The sequence below is a fragment of the Diabrotica undecimpunctata genome, chromosome 6 (assembly GCF_040954645.1).
Source record: "Diabrotica undecimpunctata isolate CICGRU chromosome 6, icDiaUnde3, whole genome shotgun sequence".
NCBI classification, from domain to species: Eukaryota; Metazoa; Arthropoda; class Insecta; order Coleoptera; family Chrysomelidae; genus Diabrotica; species Diabrotica undecimpunctata.
The window spans coordinates 121,894,122-121,913,593 of NC_092808.1; the positions used below are offsets into that span (position 1 = coordinate 121,894,122).

Sequence of the window (19,472 nt, forward strand, 5' to 3'; positions counted from 1 at the left end):
CTAATAGATTGGAGAAGTTCAGAACAACAAATTAAACCTTTTATTAATTTAAACACAACTATTAAATCAGAGTTATCTAGTAGTTTCTTTAATAAATGTATGTTAAGTGTTTTTAAAATATCTGTTTAATCATGATTAATAATGTTTAATTTATATGCATAATATCTTAAAATTTGTTATGCAATCTCTCCAATGTAATAGACTGAACTTGGTATTGTGGAGACCATACAACAGATGCACATTCCACTTTAGATATGTAAAACCAAAGCATAATAAACTGTTCTTAAGGCCCAAATAGATAGTCTCAGACAGTTGCGAATGATCAAGCCTAAAGATTTTATTGAATATACTATTACATTATTAAAAAAAAAAAATTATTACATTATTTATATGTTGTACAAAACAGAACTGTTCATCAAATGTGTACATTATCATTAATGGTATAAGAAATATCATATTTTTTAATATCTCTAAAAACTTATATAGCACCATTTAGCAACATTCAAATGCAAACTCTCACCAAATACTCAACTGGTCTAAATCTGCTTGAATTAAAGTTATATCATCATTTGAATCTATGGATTTAAATAATTTTAAATCATCTACAAACATCAGGAAATCGAAATTTTTAAACATTCTGATATATCTTTCACAAACATATCAAATAACAAAGGTGAAGAGTGGGATCCTATCCTTAGGCTACTCCTGATGTCACACGAATTATATCTGAATTAAAACAACCTATTCTCACTTGTTGTGTGCAGTCTCTTAAAAAGCTGTTCAGCCACTGTAAGGATTGGTGACTGAAGCCAAAGTCATTTAATTTTTCTAATAGGATATTATAATCTACTCTGTCAAATGCCTTGGAGAAGTCAGTATAAATAGTATCCATCTCACTTTTATTCTCCAATGTGTTTAATATTTTTTATTCAAAGGGTACTAAATTTGTTACCATTGATTTATTCTGAAAAGATCAGTGCTATTTACAATAAAAGTTTAATTGATCATCCAGAGTTTGCAATATGTTATCCATTTATTACTATAACATTACTATAATATATACCGTCTGGTAAATAATTTGATGATCTCTTACTATTGATTACAAACTGCCAAAAGTACTTAGGATTACTGTATAAATTATGATTTATTTGATTCAGATTCAGATATGTGTTATAACATTGATTTGATAAATCTTTACACAATCTTTTAAGTCCTGAGAAAATCACATAATCCTCTTAATTACTTAATTGACTTAAACCATTTTGGATAACTAGAAGTTCTAAATCTTTTCACTGGTACAAACAATGATAATGATACAAGTATGTTAAAAAATACTGTTAAAGCAACATTTGACAAATTCAAATGGTCTTCCCAAAGTATCATTGAAAGATAGTTATTGAGACCTTCATAGTTTGTGTTTACAAAATCATGATAAAATTCAGTATATTCTAATGACTTACCTCGACATTCACATAAACTAATATTGTAAGTATAACTTATGTCATGATAACTATTTTTAAAAATCGTATCTAAAGCTTTTGCTCCTTATAAATCACAAACATTTGTAAATATTAAGTCTAAAAACACATTTCTTTTATCTGGAATATTAAACATTTGGAAAAAATTCAAGAAACCATAAAACTCAGCTAAGTACAATGCATGTGAACCTTAAGGGCCATTCACCAGGACACCTGATTCATTGTTATCCCATGAAGCTTCAGGAAGATTGAAGTCTCCGAATATGATGAACATAAAAGAAAAAGTTGTTCAACAGATTTGTACAAAGGTTTGAGTACAGTTCCCTTAATGTACTTTAACAACAATCAAAATACTGCCTCCTCTTGACTTATAACTAGTATCACAATCACATCTAAAAGTTCTATATCAATTTATTTTAATTTTACAATCAGAACTATCATTGTGTAACCGACTTTCAACAAATTTACTCATAAACTCATCACAACTGTAAATCAAGTAAAGGATAAGAAACAATGGTGAGACTTACAATTTTTAATCATTTTTGGAAAATACTTTTTGACTAGTGCAGAGAAATAGAGAAACCCATATAGTTTTAATAGATTTGGAAAAAGCATATGACAGTGTACCGATCTCCCAACTATGGATAGATATGGGTAACTTAAAAATAAACCCAATTCTAATTAACGCCACTCAAAAATACTACGAACAACACTTTGCAAGAATTAAAATGGGACAAGAAATCACCTCTCCTTTTCAAACAACAAAGGGACTAAGACAAGGCTGCTGTCTGTCACCCACCTTATTTAAAATCTATTTGGACAGATCCTTAGCGAAATGAGTAAAAAAATGTAGAAACATGGGAATAACAGTGGAAGAAAACATGCTATATACACTTTTTTTGCGGATGACCAGGTAGTAATTGCCGAAGACAGCTACGATCTTAGTTATATGGTAAGAAAACTGCAAGAAGAATATGAGGTGGCAGGTCTAAACATGAATATGACAAAATGTGAATATCTCTCAGTGGGAACAGATGAAATATGTGATCTAGTCTTAGAAGATGACAAAATCGAAGGCGTGCAATCCTGCAAATATTTGGGGGTCATTTTCAACAAGAAGGGAAATAGCGCAGATGAAATCAGGGAAAGAATAAACAAGGGCAGAGCAGCAACCCGTGCCTTAAACTCTCTTCTCTGAAAAGAGACGACGACCAAGGAGAAGAGGCAACTGCACATGACTGAAAAAGATGGAAATTGGGGGCGGAGAAGCGGCGACAGCTGTAATCAATCTGTTATTATATATATTTATTGACTTATAAACAATAAAGAAAAATCATATAAAGTACTATGTACATACAGTCCTGATTTCAGAAGACAGAAGAGAAGGCAGGAAATAACAAAGAAAACCATAATGAAAGTGAATTTGAGAATAACAAAAGAGTTCAGTTCAATAAATTCAAGAATCTATTATAATTGTTGAAAATCCTGCAAAAAACTATATTTGGAGCTGCTGTACCAATACATTAGCGAAGTGTATGACATTTACAAAAAGGAGACTCAATCTGGTGGAATTCCTAGTGAAGCCAAAAAAATTCTATAAAAAATTAAAAAATCTGATTGTAAGTATATATAAACCAAGGAAAGACCAGTATGCTATCTGTGTCACAAAACAAAATAATTTTTGAAAAAAAGAACATTCCAAAAAAGGTTTAAAGTTTTTATATAGGTATTATTATTATTATTATTAACAACAAAAAACTGTATCTGACAAATTTAATAACCAGAGAAAGGAAGAAAATGCCCAAAATGTTTAAAGGATCTTTAAAAGTAGGGTATTGGCACAGGAAACATTGGAATGCATGTAATTTTATAATGTGTCTGTTGCCCGCCTTTTAGGTGATTTGATACAATATTTTCGTTGAACACTGGCAACATTGCCCTAGAAATTAGAATGACATATTATGTGACAAGATAAACTTACACAACTTAAAAAACATAATTTTCGGTTATAAGAGTTGTACCAGTTTTTTATGACACATATGGTACTAATTTTTTATGATGCAAATGGTATCTCAAAAACGTAGCTATTACAGATTAGACAGGTTATTAACCTAAACATGAGTTATGCATTAAGAAAAGAGACTCTAGTTATATAAACATCCATTTAACACTAAATACACTAGTTGATAAGAACCTGAAAGTGCAAAGTAGCCAATTAAAGAATCTGTATTAACTTCAACTAATCATATAAAAATTATTGCACACTAGAATGAAATAGTATTTTGTTACTATTGTTAACAGGACACTGACAGAATAGTCACAGCATGTTACCACCAAACAATGTAGACTGGGAAAACCATATTGTTCATAAACTAAAATTTGTAATGGAATTTTAAGGAAAATATTTTATTGTGATGATCCAGGTAAGTTAAATAAAGACAGTATAAAATATCAGATTGTTTGTCTAGGTGAGATTATTCATCTAAATAAAAGATGTTATTTTTTTTTTCAAATTCCTATAAAGACAATTATGATTACACATTTTAAACTATATCATTAATGTTTTCATACCTTTTCTTTGTTTCTATGATGCGCTTGTTTTGTGATATAATCAATAGTATGTATCATAAATACTTGTTAACGAATACTGATCTAAGTAATTCTGCAATTGCAAATTTCTTAGTTCCTGATTTATACATAAAGGTTAAATTTTAATTAAGGTACTTATGTGATTTATCCTGTGCCATAATTGAAATACCTCTTGATATCTATTAGAGTTAATTAAAATATAAATTATAGTCAGAGTGATGATTAATTTTTAAATACAATGAAGATGCAATATAAACTTAAATGACAACAATAACATTGAAAATACCAATATCTTATAAAAAGTGTTTTTAAGATGTGTAGGACTAACAATTCAACTCTTACCTGTATCTACATACAACAGTTTTTGTTCACTACCTTTCAAGATATACTTGTTATTGGAAACTGTACAACAATATAGTAAATAGACTCATTATCTTAAAGTATGAATCATTAATTTTTAGATAAACAATACAAACAAGGTGTGCTAATTGAAATGTCAAAAGTAGTATTACTTACAGCCCTCCAGATTCGTTTTGTTGGTGGTGATTTTGTCAGCCAGCCTTCAAACACCACTTCTTGTGGATTCTTGGCCATCTTTTACAAAAATAACTTCACGTATTGGTATTGTCCTCGTTACCTTTTAATCATCAATTGATGACTAATAATAAGCATTATCACTTGTCAAAATATTACACTTTCCCTTTAATCAAAGACGTTCACTAATGTCTGAGGTCGTTCTTGGTCGTATTCGTATAAACGTTACTAGCAAAAATAAAAGATAAAATGTTATTAGTTATGTTTTTTAATCGTTTTCGTTTGGCCAGCTGCCATTTTCATCGGTATCTATTAATCTATTTTATTTTTGTCTTCTTCTTATTTGAAAATATCAGAAATCAAAGTTTAATGAATTCAACAAACAACAGTCAAATAATTGTCATACTAAATACATGATACATGTCTTTCTCCGTGTTCTGTGGCACGCAATTACAAGATGATTCTGTGAACTAGCCTTAGACCACAGAAATATCTTTATTCTGTGCTAAGCTGAAGCTGTGGTATTTGCTGTAAAATTTAAAATATTGTAATTTAAAATGTGGTGTTTTTTGGATTTTAGCCACTTAAATTGGATGGCATATCCATAAACAAACTTTACATAATTTACAAATTGTTTACAATTTCCTTAATAAAAATTTATATATACAGGGTGAATTTTAAATGATCTTATGACAGTATTAAATTGTTGCCAGATTTTCCGTTTTCTGGAAATATAATAAGCTATATATTTGAATTTCGAACAGGTTAATTTATATTATATCCGTACAAATTAAAATAATACATTAACACAGCCATGCCTGTAACAATAACAACTTTGATGTTTGAATAAACTATTAATACTGGTGTTTACCGAAATACCACAGTAGTAAGAGACGAAAATGCCACTGAACCAATGAATCTCTGTCTGACCAGTGGACTAAGGATTAAAAGACACAATGAATCATTTACCTGAAAAAGACAAATTTAGGATTTTAATGATATTAGACCACCGAACATTAGACTTCCTAACCGAAATTTTATAACAAGATCTACTCCAATTCCATTAGGAACATTCCATTAGGAATGAAAGGTCTGTTTATAAAAATATTTATTTTTTTTTTCTTAAAAAAATGGTAAAGGATTTTAAGAATTTGTAATAGCAGTTCGAGTGCAATACAACGAACGTACCTACGAAGTATGAATGACGTGGGTGACCTGAGACCCTGATCCAAATTGTCATCATGGCCACTTGTCTTCCTTCTTATCTGTCACTGTCATTACAAATCCCCAAAAAATCCAAAGTTCTTAAATTATCTACTAACCAATTTAGTTACATTTTTTACTGACTCACGTTATTGATATACTTTTAAAAAGTCCAAACCGTCATATATTATCATTGTGACATGATATTAGTGTAAAGTTTTACTTTAATATAATTATAATGAGTGCAGCTCAGAAAGAGGTTAATGGGGCTCCTCCTGGTGATTTAACAGCAAGCAATGAAGAACCTGGAGTTGCAGTAAGTATCTCTTATAAATCGAGTATTGTGGTCGTGTAGTTTTATTACATATACTTAAACTACTTTTAAGTAAAAAGCTGAAACTACAATAGTTTATAATATGTATATAACACCAGACAGAGTTTTAAACTATTTATGAACTGTGTATGTATTAATGAAATAAAAATAGGTAGTAATTAAATTATATAGGGGTATATAAAATTTAAATTTTTGATAAAAATTCTATTTTAAAATGTCTGAAGGTTTAATATTGCCCTTGAACTAGTTGTTGAGCTATTGCTGAGAATGATGTGAATTAGAAGTATTGTCCAAAATTAATTTCAGAAAAGTACATATATGCCAAGTGAAATGCATTTCAATTATTAAAGAATTAGTGTTCTCTGAATACTACTACATTTTATGGTGCTTTTAAATTTCATATGATAATATTGTATTCATCATCATAAGTGGCTCGACAATCCGTTGTGGATCTTGGCCTGCTCACAAAGAAGTCGTCACTCCTGTCGATTCCTGGCAACTTCCCTCCATCTTCTAACCCCTACAATCTGTAGGTCTTCTTCCACATCATCAATCCATCTCATTCGTGGTCGTCCTCTGCTTCTTGTGCCCTCTGGTTTTGAAAATGTTAATCTCTTCGTGTATTCGTGATCTGACATCCTAGCAATGTGTCCAGCCCATCTAAGTCTCTGCACTTTAACGAATTTATAATATTGTATTAAGAAAATTAAATCTTTAAATGTTAAGACTGATAATTAGTTCTCAGTAAATAACATGTAAAAATAAAAATAATAAATTGCCCATATACATAAAGTCATGAGTTCTAAATAAACAGAGTCTATAGAATTTGCTTTCTTAGCTTTAGCTTAAATTTAATATTCTGGATACCTGCATTACATATGCAGGTGAATTATTTGTCAAGAATATAATAAAACTCTGAAACAATATCATTTATCCGCTGTTTGGTCAATTTTAAGTATTTCTCAAAAGTTCTGAAGTACTTATTTACCTCCAGTTCTTCTGTGGTGTATACAATGACCATGTATTGCGTTTTATCATAATTAATTTCCAAACCCCATCTTCTAAAGTCTTCTTGCAGCATTTTCCATCATGTAGAGAATGTCATCTTTGTCTTCTGCTAAAATTATTTAATCAACAGCAAACAAAAGGGTATGGATATAGTTGTAGTCAATTTTTACTCCTATCTGTCCACATATCTAATTTCATTTTTTTTAGTGTTTCATCTATATAAAGTTTAAATAACATTGATGATAAGCACCATCCTTATCAAGGACCTTTATCAACTTTAAACAATTCTTAGTAGTTTTGTTCAACTTTTATTCTACATTCATTGATATTGTGATTTTATGGGATTTATGTAGCTGATATCTACTCCTAGATTTTCCATTGATTTCTACAGGTTTTTGACTGGGACGCTATTATAGGCCTTTTGGAGGTCCACAAATACAATGGGCAATTCAGTGTTGAACACTATTGTTTTTTCTATGAGCTCTTTTGTATAAAATATATTATTATCATTACATTAGTGCCTGTGACAAAATGCACTCTGTTCTTCTGAAGTCCACAGGCGTTCCTCCATCCTTTCTTTAATTATTTTCCCATACAACTTACCCACAGAATGTGTGACACATATTCCCCTATAATTATGAGGGTCTTTTTTGTTTCTCAAGTAGCACATTTTAGTATTTTTCCATCTAATGAGCATATGTTAAATCTCTTTCTCTCCAATGGTGCTACAGCCCAAATCGAGCCTTGGCCATCTCCAAACTATGCCTCCAACCTAGCTGGTCCTGTGCCGATCTTCTCCAGGTTCTCACATCTAGCAAATTTTGCGTGTCTGCTGCCACTTCATCGTCCCACCTTTTCTGTGGCTTTCCTTTTGGTCGTTTGACCTGCATTTTACCATTTAGGGCTCTTTTTGTCAGTCTTTCAGTCTCCATTCTCACTACATGACCAGCCCATCAAAGTCTCTGAAGTTTAAAACATTGTATTTGTTAAATATTTGTTTTAATTCTTGTATTAAGTCTAAGGGGCGTGTTTTAACAGTTCTCTAGGTATGTCTCCAGGGCCAGTTGCTCCGTTATTTTTCATCCTTTTTCGTGTCTTTCTTATTTCGTTTTCAGATGTATCATGTTTTCACCCTCATTACATACTGTTTTATTAAACTGTTGTTATCGTTATTTATTATGTATATTCTTGATCTCACCAAATGGTGGTCTGATCCACAGGTGGCTCCTGTATATAGTCTCTTGTCTTTGACCTTGATCATTGACGCTTTTCTAACATTTACAGTCTATTATTGATTTTTAATTGTGAGCTGGTTTTGTATATGTATATTTATTGGTATTGAATATATGGTCAGCTAGGTCAATCAGTCTTCTAACATGTTCATTCAATTTCTCCATATTTTGTTACTATCAACATATACAACCATTTTATTACTATCCTTTCTTTCAGTTTGTGCATTGAGGTCTCGCGTCAATATAGTTTCTTTCTGACTGTTTACATTTCCTAATGTTTCTTGGAGAATTTCTTTGAACTGATCTTTTTCTTCTTCTTTCTTTCCCTTTTATTTTCTTGTCTACATTTTTAAATTTAATTCTCTTTTGGAAACATTTTTTGGAAGAAGAATAGCATACATTAATAAGAATGTTAAATCATATCCGTCATATTTTTTACATGAAATTTGGAGAAATGCATGCATGATAAGTATTTGGCTTCGCATTTAATTTGCTCTTAACGTCAAACTTGAAATTTTCTCTTTTTTATCACCATTCAATATGGGTAACCAAATCTGACTATACTGTATTTTAGGGTGAGGAATAATAGAAAATTTTTTTGGTCCTGTTCTATCAAAGTAATGAATTTTTCGATTGATCAGTATGTTCAATTTTGTCTGCATATCAAAGACCTATTAAATTCTCTATTTTTACATAATTAGTGTGCAATAGTATATAAAATTTTATTATAATAATGCCAGTAGTGGGTAGTTGACTAAAATATTCCAGAAGACTTTTTGAAAAGATGAAATTTTAAAAATAATATTTTTAAATAAACCTAAAATAATACAAGATACCTTGTGTTCAAGGTATTTTGTTGTTGTTTTTATCAGAGTTATTTCAAAATAAATCAATAAATCATTGAATTTATTTACGAAGTTAAAAAATATGTAAATTAATATTCACAAGGAAACTAAATTCGTGTAGCTGGCTGTATACCATTTATCACAATAAAATTATTTCAAAAAATCCTTTATAAAAGGTATGGATATTAAAAAAACCCTATTGGGCTACTTCACAGAACATTTTCGGAATTAATATTCCATCATCAATGCTATCTGGATGTACATATTTTAAGCCTCTAAATACATGGGTAAAAACCCTTTAAATGTTGTGAAACTAACTTTGAGTTACATTATTTAACTTAATAAACTAAGATGTTTAAGTTACAACAGGAATAGATAACATGGCAATGTAAGACTCCACTGGAGGTTGCTAGTACTGAGACGAAGTGTCTATGAGGACTTGTTGATAGCCTATTATAAGACTTTGTAAATATCTTAATACTTTGATATTCTTACCCCACAAATTCGCTAACAACAAATAATACCATTTGCATAGAATGAATGTTCATGACTAAAAAGTACTTATGTACTCTTCAAACAATTAAAAAAAACCATATTTTCAACTTCTGATGGAACAAATACACATGAATTAGAAATGTTTGGAAAGGTTTGCTAAGCACCGCCCATTTTGACTTCAGAGCTTAGATTGTCTATTGTACAGTTACTTCTTTTTTGTCATGTACTTTATATAAAGCATTGTTTATAGTCTTTTTATTCTATTTATTGTATATTTTTTGGGCTAACAGTTCGTTCCTTTTCAAATTTTGGAATTTTTTTTTTGAGTGTTTTGGTAACTGTTTTTAAACATACCTTTATGTATTTAAATAGTCTGTCGTTTTCTTTTGTAATATCAAATTAAATATTGACCAAGGTGTTGTAATCTTAGCCAAAGCTGAAATAATTTGGAATTTCAGAAATAGTGCAATTTTTAAATGTAATGAATGGAAGAAATTTTTGAACTAGGAAACCCTAATGTTTTACATTTGCTACAAGTAATACATTATAAGGATGTTGACATAATACATAATATCGACGTTAATAATAAAACATTAGAAACATTACAGACACCACATAGAATTAATAAAATTATGCAATACCAGTATAATCCTTAAATAAAAATCAATGAATTTTACATAACATATGTGTCATATAAATTAAAATAATTTAATAAACTTAATATAGTCAATGCATTCTTTTTTAAAAATAAAAATATTTGGAGAATATTTAATAAGGTTTGGTAGTTTATTGAAGTTACTAAAACTTCAATAAACTTAAAAACAAGAGATTTTACATATTTATATTCCTATCCTTTTTTTTATTATTATTATTATTAAATAACCACAAAAACAATGGTTTACATTATCTCAGACTCTTTCTCCAATTCTTCAACCCTCCAATCCACACTAAAGATGGCGCATGGGCAATAATAAATAAAGAGAAAGCCGAAATTTTCGCTGAACATCCTAAAACAGTTTTCCTGCCTTTTCTTGTAGATGAATGTATCAATATAGATAATGAAATCCAAATGTATCTAGAATCTCTCTATTAACTTTAAACTTCTCTAAAAAAATTTACATTGAAAGAAGTCACTAATATTATTCACACTAAATTAAACCCCAAACAGTCTCAGGGTATAAATTAATTATCTTAAGAATCTTAAAGAAATTACCAAGAAAAGCCCTACACTTTATCTTACACAACTGTATAATGCCATATTAAGAACAGGACATTTTCCTCTAGTTTGGAAATTAACCCAAATAATATTAATTCCAAAACCCGGAAAATCCTTGGAGGAAATAAAGTCCTACAGACCTATAAGCCTGCTCCCTATTATGTCTATAACTGCTGTTATCCAGAATAGAGTAAAATTTAATTGACAGACAAATAATACCTCATCACCGTTTGGCTTTAGGCCACAGCATGCTACCACTGAAAAAATTCACAGGGTTTACCAACAAATACGCCAATCGCTGGAACAGAAAATATTACTCCGGAATCTTCTTAGACATCTCCCAGGCATTTGAAAAAGTCTGGCATAATGGCGTTTTATACAAAATCAAAGAATCCCTTCCCAACAATTACTTCCAAATCCTAAGGTCCTACCTGCAAGACCGCCATTACCTCATTACTCCCCAAGTAAAAGCAACCCTGGGTCCAAGTCCAAAAGTAAAGTGGAGGGCAAGAGGAACCTAAATCCAAATTTTCAAGCAAATCCGTCGTGACAAGGAAAATTACACTCCAAAACAGTCATTTACTGGAGTAATAATAAATATATAGTATCAAATTTAATTTTGTTTTTATACTATATAATTTACCATTTTCTACCATAATTGCCATATAGATGTGTAGTTATTTACTTGCAATTTATCCCTTATATAATATCTGTTTCTTTAGTTTAAATATTTTTAGTATACAATATTCTCACATGATATAGCAAACTGCCTTTATAATATAACAGTCAAATATTGATTCAAAGAAAATTTCTGATTTTAGTTTTTGTTGTTTCAGCAAAATGAAGCTGCTCAACTAAGAGCGCCAACAAAAATGGAGTCATTTCTGGCTGTAGTTAAATCTCTCATAATAAGAGCAATGATCATGTATTTTATATTCTCATTCTTTAAAAGTCCGCAACCCCAAAAGCCAACAAATGATCAAGGAGTAAAAATGCCACAAACTGCAGCCAGAAACATATTTCCAGATGGCACAATAATGAATCTGTATATTTATTTATCAGAAAATGAAACAATGGATAATTATAGTCCTACCAATGTGTTCTGGTACAAAGAAGGGCTCAAATATGGAGACTGGACATCAGGAAAGGATAAAGATGGATCGTATACAATAGAAAAAGAAGTCCCAATCACTGCACATATGAAAAATAATGGTTCCTTATTCATACATGCATATCTAGTCAGGTCTGGATACAGTCCTGATCCCGAAGCTAAAAATTTTGCAAAAAATCAAATGTCATCAGTCATGAAGCAATTAAATAGGTATGTATTATATTTTCTGTATACAGTGTTATATTTTTATTAATCTAATGTCGCCAAGGTAACCAATCACGACAAAGATTGTTACTTTGGCCGGCCAACCACAGCGCTCGTTGTTAACTGCGCTGTCATTGGCCTCTCGGCGGAAGTGTGCTGAAAATTCTCAAACACGATGTGTATAAAAGAGCAGCACATCTTTCAAACGGGATCCAGTCGTCATACACTACTAGCCCCGTAAGACCTTGTTGGTTCGGTGCGCTACCAAGCTACCTTTGAGTTTTATTAATTAACCAATATGCTGCTATCGTCGAAGACGTCCAAAAAATTGAAGAATAATACCTAATAATGGTTATCCAATTTAGAAATTAAATCATCAAGTGTACGAGAACCGGCGTGTCGACTACAAAACGCTTCCTGACAGTAGAACACGACTTTCTGAGATAGAAAAGACATTGGTCTTATAACTATCTCAAATCGTGTCGAACTGACCACAGCGTTATTTGGGCCTGTCACGGTAAAGAGCGAATAAAAGCCCCGACGGGGACTTGTAATTGCTTTTCCGATCAGGTTGAGCTGCAATACCACTTCGTCTCCAAAACCTTATGTAAATAGTAACTATATGAATTACTGTTAACAAAAAGGTAGTTATACGAAGCGACTGGCAGCAGGAAGAGTCGACATTGCCGGCATTCTTGTACCTCTCTCGAGGAGAGGGAACGCGGCTACACGAAGCGAGAAGGCCGACATCTTTGTGGAACTTGAGTTATACACCACGCATCAGAATTCTAATTCATATTAATTCAGTGTAAGAATATTTTGTCTGTAAGAAAGCTCGAACTGTTAGAGAATTCTGATTGCCGGTGTCTCCTCACCTACCACAAAGGCTCGGCGGAACTTCTTGCCCGTAGCGGCCGGTATCTCAATCAACTCCTTAAATACGAAGATGGACTCTCGAAACTTGAGATCCTCTTCTTAGATCGTCCAGAAACCCCTGAAAACCAGGAGGACTCTACGGCCGTACGACACTAATTTATTGTCTTTATTTATTATCAAAGGTTCTATTTATAACACTTACAAATTTATTAAAGTCTTTATTAAAATATTCACTAATTTATCACAATATTTATTTATATTTATTTCCGTGTACAATTATATCTCGATCTAAAAACTCGAATTCATGTTCAAAAACTAACTGTTATTCAAAAACTTTCGTCTTTATATATAAAGCACCGTTAATCTAGAATCTCGTCGAAGGATGTTGACCTTCCTGACCCTTGGCGAAAAGACTGGAAGGTCACGCCTTACTGGTTTTTTAGCCGAGGGAGACCCGTGGATCTTCTTACTAGAAAATACTCGAATGAATAAGGATATTAGTAATAAATATGTTTACAGTTTTGAGTCATATGATGCGTCATTATCTATCGTAACAACAGTATAGGTAAAAGTTTATGGTCGGTATGGACCTTACGTGAGATAGAGTGAGAGTCACCTGTTTAAAAAGAGAGAGGTATATTAGGTCCGCCCTTTATATCTTCGAAAATGCATTATTGGAAATTAATAAAAGAGGGGAAGTTCAACGTTGCCAAACTTATCGGTTTTATTTGACCTGTTGTCTTTTTAGCATTTGAACAATGTTCTAAGATAATCAAATTTGGGCGAATTGATTTAAATGGCAGCTTACTGTTTTTTATTGGGAATATGCCACAATTTTACTTTACAATAAGAGTAATTTAACATTTTGATTTCCACTTCGGAAATCGTTTTATATAAATAAAATTTATTCATGTTTCGTATTTTAAGTACGATTTCCGAATTGGAAATCTAAACATCAAAATAAGCTTATTTTAAAGTCACATTGTGCCTTATTCCCAATAAAAATAATAAACTGCATTATGACGCCACAATAAAAAAGCTTCATACAAAATTATTTGGCAATGTCGCTGTGTCAAAGTAAGGACACTGATTTTAATATTGTGGTAACGGGTAGAGGTGGGTCGTTGACGTTTTTATCGTTAACGCAACTGAACCGTTTTTTGTAAACAAGTAACGTTAAATTATTCAACTAGTTCATTGTTTAACAGTAGTTTCAAGTAAGAGAGTACATAAACAAATATATTGGCTATTATCGTTTATGTGTATATGTATTGAAGTGAAAGAAACTAATGAAGGATATATTTATTATAATTTGAAAAATAAATTAAATAATACAAATAGTAAATCGTACTTACATTTACATTACACGTTATTAGTAAATCGCGAATCGTCTAAATTGACATATAAAAACATAAGTTTTTCCAGTTTACTTGTTGTTAACCGTGTTCTTCTTTTATTTAAAATTAAACCAGATTTTGAACATGTCTTCACAAGGAACAGATTTTGCTACAATATTACAATATTTTATGAATATAGTGGTTAAGTTAGGATATACATGGCGATGGTTTTTCCACCACTGTAATGGACAGTTCCAATCTCCGTTCGAATTTTTTCTGGGTAATATATCATCAGACAAATACATGTCGACTTCTTATATAGCTCTCGATACAGGTGTACGTTTAGATGAGTCATGTCCAATTAATGCATCTATTTGTATTATTTTTCAAGTTATAATAAATATATCCTTCGTTAGTTGCTTTCACTTCAATACATATACACATAAACGATAATAGCCAATATGGTTGTTTATGTACTCGCTTATTTGAAATTACTGTTAAACAATTAACTTAGCATACCCTTCAACCTGTCTCCTATTCATCATCCTATTGAAGAGGATGGATGAATGGCGATGTTGCCAAAATTATCTTGTTTTATTGGAAATTAGGTTACTATTTCGTCAAATAATAATGCGAATCTGCAAATTTCTCATTGATTTAAGAAATTTTGTACCAGTATTTGTGTCATTTTGTTTTTAATATCATCATCCAGTTTTGAATGACAATATAACCGCGCCACCGATCGCCAATTTTTTGAATCAATTCAATGTTTTAATTAAAATATGTAATAAGGCAACCTTGCCGCTGTTTCTTAGGTATTATAAGCTGAATCGGAAATAATCGTCTCACTGGGCGTCTATTAAAAATGTGGAGGGGAGACCAAGGGGAAATATGATTGTTGTCTTTGTCTTTTCGCTGAAAATATGATTTTATATCTGTGTTAGATATCCTGTTAAATTCTACTATACCGACCATAAACTTTTACTTACACTGTATGTATCAAAGTGTTACATACAAAAATGTACAATATTTTATCTACAACAATTACCACCGATTATTTTGGAAACACCCTGTACATTAACCAGCCCATTTTATTTCGTTATTATGTTAATTTGAATACGAAATAGTTTTATAATGTAGAGTTCAATATAATTTTTTGAGGTTTTATAAACCATTGTTTCGCTAATAATTAGTAAAACACTGCTAATGATTTTGTCCTTTTCTACTGTTTAAATAATGATAATGGAAGTTCTTTAAACACTCTGTCAGAACAGATTAGGTAATCCAGAAAATACTTTAATATAAATACAGATGTACTGTATTTAGAAACGCAATAGTTATTTTATAATATTTGTAAAACAAGAGTAATATGTTGAAATTTATTTTACTTGTACCGTTTTAGGTCTAGATTGTATTTTGTAATATAAAAATATTGACGTTAACAGGCTGTTCGGAAGTTTTGCACTTCCATTAGAGAGGGCGTTGCTAGTAGCCTAAATTTTGTTGGTACGTTTGTACTCTTTATATGAACGTGAAGTTTCATTTGAATCTGTCAATTCATTCTTTGTTTCCAAGCCATTTAATTTAGTATCGACTTTACAGTATTTTTTTACAATGTAAAAATCAAGTATCGTGCAGTCATTGAATTTTAATTTCTGGAAGGTTTAAAAGCCAAGGAAATTTATGAACGAGTATTGAAAGTGTTTAATGACTCTTCGCCTTCAATTAGTACACTCGAAAGATGGGTTGCTGAATTTAATTGTGTTTGTACAAACCTTGAAGACGATCCACGTCAAGGATGTCCAAAAACAGCAACAATACCAGAAATCGTAGAAAAAATACAGGATATCCTATTGGAAAATCGTCGAGTGACTGAAAGAGATTTAGTAGAAGCCCTAGACATCTCATTGGGCAGTGTAAAAAATATTTTGACTGAAGTCTTGGGTTTCGCTAACAATGGAACAAAACCACATTCGAATTCATCTTTCTCAGCAACCTGTAGAGCGTTTTCGAAAGAATAAAATGGATTTTGGGCGACAATTTATCACTATGGAGAGACTTGGGTTTATCACTATGATTCTGAATTAAAACAAGATGCTAAATAGTGGTGTGAATTTGGTTCTTCGGCTTAAAAACCAGCTCGTGCCCACAAATCGGCTATAAAGGCGTTAGCATCAGTTTTTGGGATGCAAAAGGAATTTTGTTTGTGGATTACTTACAAACTGGTAAAACAATAAATTTTGAATAGTATTGTAACCTTTTAGGCCAGCTGAAGGAAAATTACCCGGTTTGTAGAAGAAAAAAAATCTTTTTCATCAGGACAATGCACACGAATTAAAGTTTGAATTGTTGGAGCATCCACCGTATTCTCCAGATTTGGCCCCTAGCGATTATCTGTTTGAATATTTGACTCAAGTTTTTTACATTAGAAATTTTGATACAAATATGTTGTATATAAGTATTTTCAAAAACTATTTATTAAATCTAAATACCACTTTTTTATGTTTATAATAATTAATGGAATTCGTGTTGATCTTAAAACTCGCCAACACTTGAAATATTTTCGTGCTTTTCTTTCCTAATAATCCTCCGTGGTTGACGTGATTTAGTGGGCGTCCCAAAATTTACTCAAGATTTGAATTGAATAGAAAACTCTTGAATAGAAAAAACTGTAGTTTTTACTTTAGATTGTAATTTTTTCATTGAATTATAAAGTACATAAGATAAGAGTTATGTATGGAATAACAAATCAGGCAAATGGATTTTCACCGCTTTGCTGGCACTCTTGTTGGAATGTACCATCACCAATTTGCATAACTATGGCTGATTTTCGTTGATGCATCGTTTAATTTCTTTCTTAAATACACAAGTGGTTGTAGGCTTGTTGGCATAGACCTCTTACTTTAAACAATCCCATAAAAAGGAATCCAATGCTGTTAAATTACACGATCTAGGGGGTCCATTCTGATCACCAAGAGAGAGTACACGAGCAGAAAATGTCTTATGTAGTAATTGAATTGTTGATGTTCAATAATCCATTCAACGAACTCTCTTACGAATTAGACTTCAGTTCTTGTATCAATTGAATTTAGTAAGCATGTTTGCAATTCTTGTTCACGGCGCCAAATGGATGTTATTGGACTTTCACCAAGACTCTCACACTCTCGCACTGCTTCGATATTGACATTTGAACGGCATATTTTTGGACGAACAGTGTTTTAGCATCACCAACTGATCCAGTCTCCCTGAATTTTTCAATTACTCATTTCATAGATAACGAAGTTTAATCAATATTCCGACCATATTTTGTATGAGTTTTTCGAACTGTGCACAAATGGCGGAAAATTCTTGCGTGAATCTAGGGACACCCTTTATAAGTTTAATTAAATAAAGATTTTTTTACACGTAAAATTTAAAAATTTTTAATATATGATTGTTATTTTTCAGATATAAGAAGCTCAAAGCAAGTGGTACAAAAAATCTCTTGACCGGTGAAACTGAAAAGGAAATAGTCGAAGATGGAAAAATAATATCCCACTGGCATCCAAACTTTACATTAAATCTGGTGACTGATCAAACTTTGTGGAATTATGGTGGAGTGCCGGTCCCTCTAGATCAGTTCATCCGGTTCACAGATGATGGAAAGCAATATAAACCAGTGTTATTTGCAAACGACTTTTGGAACATGGCTCGTGATTATAAACCTTTAAATGACTCTTATTCACTTCAAATTATATTCCAGCCATTGAGCTTGTTCAAATGGCAACTCTACGCCGCACAACATATGAGACAGAGTTGGAATGTCTGGGGTGATGAACAAACACAGTCCGACGAAGAACAAGATACGCTTAAAGAAACCTTGATGGATACTAATCCTTATCTTTTAGGTATCACGATCGCGGTGTCGATAGTTCACTCTGTTTTCGAACTTCTTGCTTTTAAGAATGATATTCAATTTTGGAACAACAGAAATTCTTTAGAAGGTTTGTCTGTTAGGTCCGTATTCTTTGGAGTATTTCAATCTCTAGTTGTTTTGTTGTACGTTTTAGACAACGAAACAAACACATTAATACGAGTTTCCTGTTTAGTAGGTTTGGGTATAGAATTTTGGAAGATATGGAAAGTAGTAGATATAAAATTCGAAAATGGTAGATTAACATTTAAAGATAAGAGTTCTTATGTCCAATCTAGTACAAAAGTATATGATAAGCTAGCATTTAAATACCTATCGTGGGTTTGTTTTCCATTATTCGCGTGCTACAGTGGGTACGCACTTATTTATCTCGAACATAAAGGTTGGTACTCTTTTGTATTAGATCTTCTCTATGGATACTTGTTAACGTTTGGTTTTATAATGATGACTCCCCAATTGTTTATAAATTATAAACTGAAATCAGTAGCCCATTTACCATGGAGAATGTTAACTTACAAGTTTTTGAATACTTTTATAGATGATATGTTTGCTTTCGTTATTAAAATGCCAACTATGTACAGGATTGGTTGTTTCAGAGACGATATTATATTCTTGATATATCTATATCAAAGATACATATATCCTGTAGATAAGACTCGTGTTAATGAGTACGGCTATAAGGCAGAACAAGAAGAAAACCAAAAGAGTATTACCGAGAATCCAGACCAAAGTGTGAGTGAAGCAAAGAAAGATAAATAGGTTGTTTGTGTAAAGTAGCGTGTACTACTTGTCTTCTTATTTTAGGCTTAAAAGAACTGTTGTTTAAATTAATTGTATCTAATGCAAATATTTAAAATAAATGTGATAAACAGTTTACTCTTATCTTTTACTATTATTTACCTTTATAAATACCTTTCGAATAAATGCGGTGAGCAATTTATTTATACATTTTAATCATCTCATAATTGCATTACATAATTCCAATAAATATTGTGACTAAGAGGAGCTGTTTTATAAATGAATCATTTAACGCGTTGGCGGACATGAATAAAAATATTGACTTTTAATAATGCATATGGGTTTTAATTAAAAATACA

General features: G+C 31.4%; 2 protein-coding genes across 3 annotated transcripts in view; one reads left to right on the forward strand and one right to left on the reverse strand.

Moving 5' to 3' along the window:
• Nucleotides 1–4,940, reverse strand: part of dos (daughter of sevenless) — a 35,326-nt gene extending 30,386 nt beyond the window's left edge. Inside the window, exon 1 of one of the 2 annotated variants that reach the window (XM_072535255.1) lies at nt 4,584–4,940. In XM_072535255.1, the coding sequence (XP_072391356.1) occupies nt 4,584–4,661 (78 nt within the window). In that variant the 5' untranslated portion in view covers nt 4,662–4,940. Of the gene's footprint in view, nt 1–4,409; nt 4,535–4,583 lie in introns of those variants that run through there. The other variant, XM_072535256.1, reaches the window with a different exon arrangement.
• Nucleotides 4,941–5,844: 904 nt separating this feature from the next.
• LOC140443801 (putative lipid scramblase CLPTM1) lies at nt 5,845–19,249 on the forward strand. Its single transcript, XM_072535257.1, has 3 exons — nt 5,845–6,120; nt 11,771–12,255; nt 17,910–19,249. The coding sequence occupies exons 1-3, from the start codon at nt 6,043–6,045 to the stop codon at nt 19,132–19,134; spliced, it is 1,788 nt and encodes a 595-aa protein (XP_072391358.1). The 5' UTR covers nt 5,845–6,042; the 3' UTR covers nt 19,135–19,249.
• The last annotated feature ends 223 nt before the right edge of the window (nt 19,250–19,472 follow it).

What these genes read in the sequence shown, in the direction of transcription:
- LOC140443801 (XM_072535257.1), top strand. Translation starts at nt 6,043, where the DNA reads ATGAGTGCAGCTCAGAAAGAGGTTAATGGGGCTCCTCCTGGTGATTTA. An exon ending in ATGAAGAACCTGGAGTTGCA is followed by an intron (nt 6,121 to 11,770) that starts GTAAGTATCTCT and finishes TTGTTGTTTCAG; the next exon opens with CAAAATGAAGCTGCTCAACT. An exon ending in GTCATGAAGCAATTAAATAG is followed by an intron (nt 12,256 to 17,909) that starts GTATGTATTATA and finishes GTTATTTTTCAG; the next exon opens with ATATAAGAAGCTCAAAGCAA.